This window comes from Merops nubicus, unplaced genomic scaffold (genome assembly GCF_000691845.1).
Source record: "Merops nubicus isolate BGI_N331 unplaced genomic scaffold, ASM69184v1 scaffold17133, whole genome shotgun sequence".
NCBI classification, from domain to species: Eukaryota; Metazoa; Chordata; class Aves; order Coraciiformes; family Meropidae; genus Merops; species Merops nubicus.
In genome coordinates this window covers 45,844-55,874 of record NW_008597065.1, presented here as the reverse complement: position 1 = coordinate 55,874, position 10,031 = coordinate 45,844, and the positions used below count along the sequence as shown (strand labels likewise).

Sequence of the window (10,031 nt, the reverse complement as noted above, 5' to 3'; positions counted from 1 at the left end):
CATTCCCAATTCCTGCTGTGGCAGACTAAAGAATTAAACTTAAACCCCAAACATTACACCTGGAAACACTCCTTACTAGTAAGGACACACTTAGAGGTACACACACCGAAACTTTAGAATCGTTCTAAAGCACAAAGCTTTTCAACAGTGAATATATTAAAAAAAAAAAAAGGCAGCATGACAAGGTTATATGTGCCCCTAGTACTACCATGAAACCTTTACAAGGGTTTACATGAACACATGCCAAGGTAAGCAGGTTAGAACCATGATTAACATACTCCAGCCAAATAAAATGAACCTCTTTTAACTGCCCTGCAGTTTAAACTTTCAAATACATCTCATTTAGTAATTATGAAATTTGAAAGAAGGTGGAAGGAAACACAATCATTTTTGTTCTGCCTAAGGTAACCTATATTTTTAAAAATGTATAGCTGTAAGATGTCTGTCTCTGAACTTTGTATTCAGAGAAACAAAACCGGGTGGAAATATCTGCATTAGAATTTGACATTTAGTATACTGCACTTTCAAATAAAGTCTTAAAATTACATTCTGGGTACTATTGAAGACACATGCTACAGAGATCCGCTGTTACGTTACAGTGATGATTTGATATGAGCCATTCTCTTGGGATGGTACTTTTGCTTCTGTCGTCGTTCTGGGTTTTGGTGGCCATTCTGGATCAATCAGCAGTTCCTGAGCTAGATGCATATACTTGGCTTTTGGTGTCTTTTCTCTACAACCAAACAGGGACGAAAGGAAACAGACTCCACAGCAATCCACAGCCTCCTGCAGAATTGAACAGATATAAAAGTTGGATTACCATAAGAAAAAAAATTAATATAACTAACAGTACAGGAAATCAACAGAAGAAAAAAAATACTTAAGCTTCTCATTTACTATTGCCTTGTCACATTGGACCTAGAAAGTGTAATACAAAGACTTCTGCTGTGTCATCTGTTCTATGCTATGGTAGCACTGAAGTTTAAAACCCAAGTATTCTGCATTATCGTTATCATCTAAGGTCACCAACAGCTTTTATGCCTGTTTTGTAATACTGTCAATAAACACGGGTACAACAGGCCCCATTAAATGATATTACTATTGAAAAACAAAAGTCCGGTCTAGAAAAAGGAGTCAAATTCTCAGCCTCAAAACACTTTTTAAGCAATTAATTGTATAACTGAAGGCAGACAGCCAAACGTGGCAGAATTAAACTTGCTGATACTGTGAAACTTAAGTCCTACAGGTACTAACAGTTCTTAAGTTGAATAATTCGTGTCTGTTTTAAGTTTTCCTTCCTATTTTTCCTGTCCTAGGCCTAAACACATACAGCTTAACTAGCTGGAGAAAAGAAACACTATTCCTTATTCTCAAGACTGGATCCCTCTCAGGACTCAGAGAGCACTTAAAAGTCTGCCAAAGCCTCACATTTTAATTGAGACAGATTGTATGATTTTCTTCATGCTCTGAATTTCTACCAATTGGTGAACTGAGCCAAACATGAGCCTTAAGCATAACTTCTATTCTACAGTGAACAAAATGCAATTTGCTCTTGAGCAGCCTCATAAGGACAAATGTATATCTGAAGTGAATAAAATGAATAAAATTTAGTGCTTAGAAATAAACCATTGTAATTCTAGCAAGAAGAAACATACAACCAGCTAAAAGTAATAAGCCAGCAGGCTTAAAGAAATAGCCAGTCTTTATGGGACTCCTACACAATTCCTTCACGTATTAGTGAGAGGGGCAGAATAAACCACATTTCCTGGCCACCTGAAAAACAATAGCTAAATCATTCAGTCTCTTAAACCACCTGAAGTAATGCTAAGGTACTTTCATTTGAGATTTTGGGTTGTTTCATTTGTACGTGCTATAAGTTACTGCTCTCCAACAATGATCTAAAACTCTAAACCAAAAATAAAGACCTGGCTTAGACCCAGCATCAGCAATTCTGCTTCCAATCAAATCAAGACATTCCCAGTCCTAGCATGCTAACTTGTGACAAGAAAAATTAGCAAATGTTATGTGCACAGTGAAGATAAAGCAAGAAAACTCCTCAAAACAATCCTCCACTTCTTGTGTACAGAGCTGAATTCTTTAAGCATCAACAAGGAGAAAAATAAAATCCAGAAGCCTAGAGTGTTCTAGTTATATAAATTTAATTTATGCAGTCTTAAGACAAAGAAGACAAAAGAGACCAAACGGATTCATCTGCATGCAGTCAAATCATGACAGTAAAACGCTCGTCTCCAACCTGAGGCGGCTGGGGCACGGTCAGGCGGTATTCTCCTTGTCTGTCTCGACTGAACACAACCTTCCCAAGGATCATGTCAAGGAGGACATTCTGTGAAACATTGCAGTGAGTGGGAAGAATTAAAGAAACTAATGATCACTTGTTGTTAGTGCTTATTACAAATAAAACCCGAAATAGCATGTTAGGCATAACTAATCCAGTGCCAGGCAAAATACAGTTTATGTTACTTGTCAGTACTTAAGTGATAAACATTTTCATTCCTGAAGTGCTCACATGAGATTTAAAGACACAAACATACTTCGAATCAACAGCAACAACAGCCAAAACTGCATCCATCAATGCAGGTAAAAATCATAAATACATATTCTCGATGTGTTCCAATACTCTAAAAACCCTGTGAAACACCAAAGACAAGTGTTTAAAGCAGTTTCCCCTCAAACCATCTTTAACATTAGTGTGCTTCATGCTGAAGCTATTCTTTGTTCATAGTTTATTTTAAACTGGTGACACTCCCAGAAAAGCTTCAGTGAAGTAGAAAAGCTGAGCCACCAGCAGGAAGCCTGAAGGAACTCTGCAAGAGCCATTTCAGATTTTGGGAAAGAGGGCAGAAATTGAACAGTATGTTCAGTACATCTGGTTATTTTCATATGACTGTGTGGGTGGACTCGAGAGCCTTGAACAAATCCAGCAACAGAGGTGTGAACCTGTATCTTCCATGGCCTTGAGCCTACAGCTCTGATCTTTGGATAGACTCCATTTCTAACCTCTGACTAACCTCTGCCATTGAGAAAGGGCAGCTGAATAGCCAGCCTTTTATAATAGATTTTATAATGCTTATGATTTATAATGTACCGTAATTTTATAGTGCTTTTATAAAGCTTTTGCCAACAAATCTTCAGCTTGTTAGATGTTCATTTTTGAAGCTAGTTTAAGTATGTCTATACTGGGAATCAGGGGTAAGGAGGAACATCTGCCAGGATCTGCCTTTGTTGTGAAACATTTTCTATCATCCGGCAGAAAGAATACGTGTGTTTATGAACCTAGTCTGGCACCCACATGGAAGGAGCAAAAGCTTTACACAGAACTTCAGAAAACTTGTTTGGGACAAGCACAGTCAGAAACAATTCCTTCTGCAGAAGCAAGGAACAAATTATGTAGGATGGTAGTGTGCCACAAAAGTGTCAAACAGGTGTGACAAAAGAAGACAGATTCAAAATCCCTCATGTATCTCATCATTACAAGACATTTCAAGAGGCAACTACTGAGGGATTAGACTCAGCAGAACTCTAGGTGATATGCAGAGAATACCTTGTTAAAAGAAACAAGGAGTTGTCACCAGCAGCTTTTCCTGTATACTCAGATTATGAGCTGTGCTACCAAATAACTCTGTAGTGAAAAGTGTACTGAGCAAAAATTCCAGTCAGACACACAAGGACAGGAAGGCAAACAGCTATACTGGAAGTGAAGGAATGAAATAGCCTCCAATTGCTACACAACACATTGGACCCAATGAGTTGGCACCACATGGAAAAGCTTCAGGGATCCCAGAGTAATATTGTTGGAATTAGAAAAGTACAGTTCAAAAGGTGGAACAAAAGCAGGTTCAAGTTACGGAAGGTGAAATGTGTTCTGTAAAAGAGGTTTGGGATTTGAGGATCACTAGACACTGCTTTGGTTGGACACAGAAGCTTCTGTTGGACACTGTTGTATAGCAAGACAGAAAAGCCACGATTCTGCAGCTTCAGAATTTGCTTAAGTAGCAGAGACAGCAATATATATAAAGTTTAAATTTTTTAAAAAGGAGACAAAACTATTAAGCGTTTAGTAGCAAAAAAAGATAATTAAAGGGCATAAAGGAAAACATCACATGCAAGGTTAGAGTAAATACACACGGCACAGAATCTTTAGGAGGGGATAAACTTTTTAACAAAAAGGCAAAGGCCAAAAAATTAGTATCTACTGCCATGTTTCAGAAGAGACAAGCTATCACCTATCATGAAAACACTGAAACCCAAGTTCCAATAGGCAGCAACATAGTACCATGTATTGCTAATTCCATTTGGAATAACAATTTGAACACAAAGCCTTGACAATTTTGACTGAAGTATCTAAAAAAAGTTTTGGTTGATTTTATTCTTACTAAGTCAAAAATAAAAGGGAAAAAAAAAAAAAAATAGTCACCTGGAAAGAATACTAATGCTATAGTAATCTTCAAAGATCAAAATGCAAGCAAACATTAGGCTGGTTACCTTGATGGCAATCCCTCACATAGTAATGGAAATACTGACTAGAAGCTGCAAAAAATGTTATACAGTAAAACCAGATCAAAGTAGCGTACAAGCACTAATTAATATTGAAAGGCTTTTTCACCTTGCAGAAAAAAAAAAAGTTACTAATGGTTGCAACCAAAACCCAACTGTATTCAGGTTGGACATAAGGCACCAATTTAACAGGGAGAAGACCTAACCACAGGGATAAATTACTGGCTTTGAATCCAGACACCTTCTGGAAGATACATCTGTCAAACTTTGATCCATGGAAACAACACAAAAAGCACTTTCTTGAACATCTTTGCTTCTGGACATAGATCAGATTAGATGAACAAGTTATACACCTGCATTGTTTGGAACAGTGAGCTATGCATCTGATCCAACTTAATGAAGATGGTCTCTGCTAAGGATATTACACAGTTCCTCACTATGTTGTGTTATTTTGAATTCATACAGCAAGTAAGCATGAAGAGTATTGTCCTATGAAACAGCTGATTTATAGATCTTTCAACCTTCCCTCATCTTTTTATTAATAAAAAAGGTTTTAAAATTACTTTTTTGACACAGAAAATGATGCCAACTAAAATATAGCCTAAAAGGACATTTTTACAAATACAAACTTAACAAGGCAACAGTGGCCACTTACACTGGCATGACGTGAAGAGTCAAACATGTAATCCAGAAAAAACACCACAATAAAAACCAAACCAAATCCCTCCCCAAAAAAACATACACCAAACCTCACACTTAACAGACAAGCATGGTTTCCATTTGGATTCCTTACCTCTGTCAGCACAGATACAATGGCATTGAGAATAACAATTAGGAGAATTCTTAGGCGCCATTCATATGGAACACACACCAGCTGTGAGAAAAAGTTGCCAGAGGTTAGCAACACACCTATGAAGGAAAAAAACATTCAAAGCAGGCTCAGAGTTCTAAACTCCCTTCCCCCCTCCAGAGGTGTTACACTGAAGCACTAAAAGGGGTCAGGCTTGCCCAGAAGGAAGCCTACCTGTTATCCTAGGCAGATAGCTGCATATCTGATGAATCTTACCTCCAGAAATGTGTCAATAGATTCAACAGGGTGCAACAAGATGAATAATGTGAAGACATAAAGAACTATCACAGATATAACAAAAAGAACTGTAAAAGAAGAAAAATAACATTTAATTGGACATCTTCTCACAATCAGTTTTAGACAGTTTTTCCATATATCATGGGTTCATTACTCCCTGGAAATAACTCTTTTCTCCCTCTAAACCACTTCCAGGTGGAGTTTGGCAATACAAGTTGTACCTATAGCCATAAAGAGTCAGAAGGGCCAGACTATTTCTCACTGCCTCACTTGTGAACGTATACACATATGTACTTCTACAGACAAAGCAACTACTAACACAAATTTCTCCATACAGTTTAATACTTCCTTATTTCTGTCTCTGATTATCAGAAGACAATTGTATGATGTTCTCCTAACAACACTATTACTGCTGAAGTGGCACAACAGAACTGTAAGTCAGCCATGGATAAACAAGTGAACAGTCACTCAGTTCTCTTGGAATTGTACATAGTAAGAAAAGACTTACAGTTTTTGTAGGATGGTTGTCTAAAGGGCTTTCCTTTAGAAAAGACAATTGCGACTATGAGGTACTGAAAGCTGGATATAAAAAACAAAGTTGTGTTTTCGTAATTTTGAATGTAATGTTCATCTTCAAGAGTCTCATTTCCATGGAGTGCAGAGCTGGTGTTTGTGGCATCCGATACATTACAAGCACTACAAAAAAGAAAATAAAACCCCTGACATTTAACAGAGAGTTCAAGAGAAGATGCAAACAAGGCCTAGTAATTAACAGAAGTAATGACAGAACAAATTGCTACACTAATAAAAGCTTATCCTTGAAAACTTATTACAGGAAATAACAAATAACTCAGAAATGCAACAGGGAGGTAGCAATTTTTGTGAATACTGAGCTTCAAGTTCCTTTATGCCTTCAGCTTGTAAGTTCACAGTATGAACTCTCTAGAAGCTATCCCTGTAGATGCACTTTGAAGATAGGTAAGAAAATACTGCAATCTAAAAAAGATCTAAACACTTCATTTTAATCTATATGAATTTGAGTTACTGGAACTCTAACAAGAAAACAAAATTTTATCATTTAAAAGAGATAAGACAGGTCTGAACCATTAACTTCAAATTTTGGTCTCTACTGTCCCAAAGTTAAGGAATCTTCAGGCCCTGCAGTCTGGCTCTGCCCCACTTCTGCATTTCAGCTGTTGGGTAACTCACATATATCACTATGCTTTTCACAAGAAACTCAGCAGACTAACAGGCTGCCATACAGAAACTTTATTTAAGAAGTTGACAAAGGGGATCTGTAAAGAAGAGAGCACGTATTGCTTTAGGTTTCCAGTCATTCCTGTGTCCTGCACTGAACCACTGAAACACTTACTCAGATTCCGTTGTCCAAGGCTCATACCAGGACTGCTGTCTGACCCAAAAAAACCCAAAGATTTGGAAAGCAAGGCAGATGATGATCTGAGACAAAACGGAACACAGAAGTGGACCTGAGATAAGACCTGATGGAGGGCTTCGGGCAACAAGCTCCTTCCAAGCAGGGTTCAGACTCACTGCAGAGAGAAACAAAAAAAGATTACACATTACATCATTATGGTTTTCAAGAGCCACACTGTTCACATTCTGTGGAATTAGAATGGCTTGCTCATGACATCACTTTCAAAGTTAGTTCAGAATTTCCAAGTCTGAAACCACCTTGAAAAGAGTGTAACGCTAGAATAACTCCACAGTGCCTTCTAGAGGCAGGTTACCCCCAGCAGCACAGGATAGCAGGGGACAATAATAGAAGCCACAAGGCTTAAGGAATTACTGGTGTCTGGCCAGATTCCCTTTGTTCAACACAAGGACTTGAAGCTCATCTCCTGAGCTTTGCTCTGCCATTGCTTCCAAGAAGCAGTTTCTATTAAACTTGAAAATGGAACTCTACTGTTAGCCACTAAACTGTGTGCTAATTTCATACATGGAATCAAATACTCCACTAGATACTAGTTTGAGTATAACATTCCATGGACAGAAGTTGAACTAAAAATGCAAGATATCAGAACATTTGAAAAAGATGACATTGGAACAACTCCTGCCTTGATTCCAAAACCAGTTTCCTCATTTCAGTAGAGATTTATGTTTTCCTGTACCGTGGAAAACTACTTTTCTCAGATCATGCCTACAACCTGCTTTTTGTATGAAGACGTTTCAGAAAAATCAGATGAATGGAACTCAGTACACAGTGGTTTGTGTTTTTTTTTTTAATGCATATACTGCAGCAGTCCTAACATCTTAACTGTATTTCACAGTGCTTAATCTAAATAACATTTTTAGATACTAAAGAAAATCTCACCAAGCAAAACCGCTTCCTAGAAGCTAGCAGCAGTAATGCAGCACAATACTTACTAGTGAAGACAACCACCAAAATGATTGCCAAATCAATGAAGAGAAACTGGAAATCTCCCAGATTGCTCAGGATCTAGACAGAAATCACAACTGCAACATTGGTAATTTCTTCACAGCAGCATCTTACAGTGACACTTCTACAGCACTAATTCCTTAGATTTCACTCTATAAACAAGACAGTCTTGCCAAACTTTATCTGCAGTCTTGAGCACTCTACAATTCACAGATCGAGTCCTGAAGTATCAAAGCATGAAACAGTTTCAGTTTCAAGAGGTACAAGCTATCTGTAATTTAAGTTTGTAGCCAAACTTATATTACTGCATCTTATAAACTGATGAAATTATAGCTTAGGCCCACAGTTCTTGAAACATCATAACCTTACTATGTAGTCAAACAGTTGTCAAAATTTCCATCTCAAAAGTACTTTAATACTTCGCATGTTTCTCTTACTCAGAATACAAATTAAAACATAGGATTTTTATACATGCCACATTTATGAATCCAATCATATTCATAGGAAATACTCTACCTTGCCTCCCCCCCCTTAATACTTGCAAGCTGCTCTCTTTCAATTCCTGTGTAAAAGGAATGTATTACCCTTTAAAAAAAATTGGGCTATTTTAAAACGCTGATAGTTTTTAAATAACTGAAAATTGCTATTTCTGTTAAATTTAGCTGCTTATTTGGACTCCCCACTGCAAAGACTTTCTATTCACAGGCACTAGCTATTGCCTCAAGTAGGTACTACTATGTTTTTCATACAGTTCATACAAAAAAAGCACAAAATACTAACAATACTTTTAGCCCAAATACAGTTTTTAGAATGTTGGTGTTTTGTACTCAGAGACTTGCAACAATTTATATTAAATACCTATCAATTTTCCAATCTCTGAATTGAATTGATGCTGCTTAAGCACTTACAGAATACTTACAGAATACAGCAGGGTAACACTGATGTACTGGATAATGCTGTATAATGCCATGAACTTAAATACACAGAAGGAAGTTATTAAAGCAGCACGGCCTTCCCTGCCAAAACAAATACATCACGTAACTAGAAAGCTTTCTGTGCAAGTGTTTAAATTCTGCTTAGCAAAATGTTAGCTGTGATGAAATGCAAACCTTTTGAGGGACATTAGGCCGAAGATATACAGAGCAAAAGGAGTCAAAATGGTACATTTCCAAGTACAGAGTTGTGAGCGTGCCCCCTGAACTGAGCCACTGCCTCACTTCAGCATTCTTTGGACTTCAAGTGGTTTTCCAATAGTGGTTTTAAAATTAAGGTCTGATTGCCAAAGCATCTATGAGGCACTAGTTTACCACACAGAATGGACAAACACAGTCAGCCACAGAGGGGCTGACTCCAGAAAATATTTCTGATCATGCATGACTTCAGTAGTTCCACACAGACTTAACTAGGTTCTTCTCTGTCTGACCTTGATCCAAAATTATTACCTAACTTCCAATTCTAAAATCAAAAATAGGTCCAACTATTTAGAAGATTTGTTTACTACTTTGTATAATGCAGAGCAGTTATCTAAAGAATTTAACTGCTTGCAATTACACACAGAGCCTTTATGGAAACTAGCATAGTCCCTAAGACAGATTTAAATACTAATGTGCAGAAGCTCGTTCACATTCTAGAAAGTTTACTTTACGCATACAAAAGTTTCTCCATAAAATAGTAAACCATGCTATGGTAAGCCTTTGTGCAGAGTAAAGAAACAGAGCTACTAAAAATTTATGGCTTCTTCTTTAGTCCAAGCTGGCCTCCTACAGCATCAAGCATATACTGATACAAGGTATGCACCACAAGTCACACAGATGCATCTAAGTTCACAGTAAGTGGCATTACCTGATCAGCTTTGGCACACAGGAAATACTGGGTGTCCTGGAAGTGAAAGGTGATGCCACAGAAGCCTCAAGTTCAGACAAAGATATACCACTATGTGCCCTCTTCAGTGCCTGCCAATTAACATTGAAAGACAGAACATTTTCAAACTGGCTTTCAGCTGTAAAATTTAACTGAACAGTTCTGTAGGGA

The 10,031-nt window shown here is 37.5% G+C and overlaps 1 protein-coding gene across 1 annotated transcript in view; it reads right to left on the bottom strand.

Annotated features, from left to right (window-relative positions):
* Positions 1-588: 588 nt before the first annotated feature.
* The window catches only part of ATP13A3 (ATPase type 13A3), a 32,685-nt gene continuing 23,242 nt past the window's right edge, over positions 589-10,031 (bottom strand). The window contains exons 24-31 of the mRNA XM_008936590.1: positions 9,843-9,952; positions 8,920-9,016; positions 7,988-8,060; positions 6,975-7,152; positions 6,111-6,298; positions 5,582-5,670; positions 5,309-5,389; positions 589-786 (exon numbers count right to left, since the gene is read on the bottom strand). Coding sequence (XP_008934838.1) covers positions 589-786; positions 5,309-5,389; positions 5,582-5,670; positions 6,111-6,298; positions 6,975-7,152; positions 7,988-8,060; positions 8,920-9,016; positions 9,843-9,952 — 1,014 coding nt within the window. The remainder of the gene's footprint in view (positions 787-5,308; positions 5,390-5,581; positions 5,671-6,110; positions 6,299-6,974; positions 7,153-7,987; positions 8,061-8,919; positions 9,017-9,842; positions 9,953-10,031) is intronic.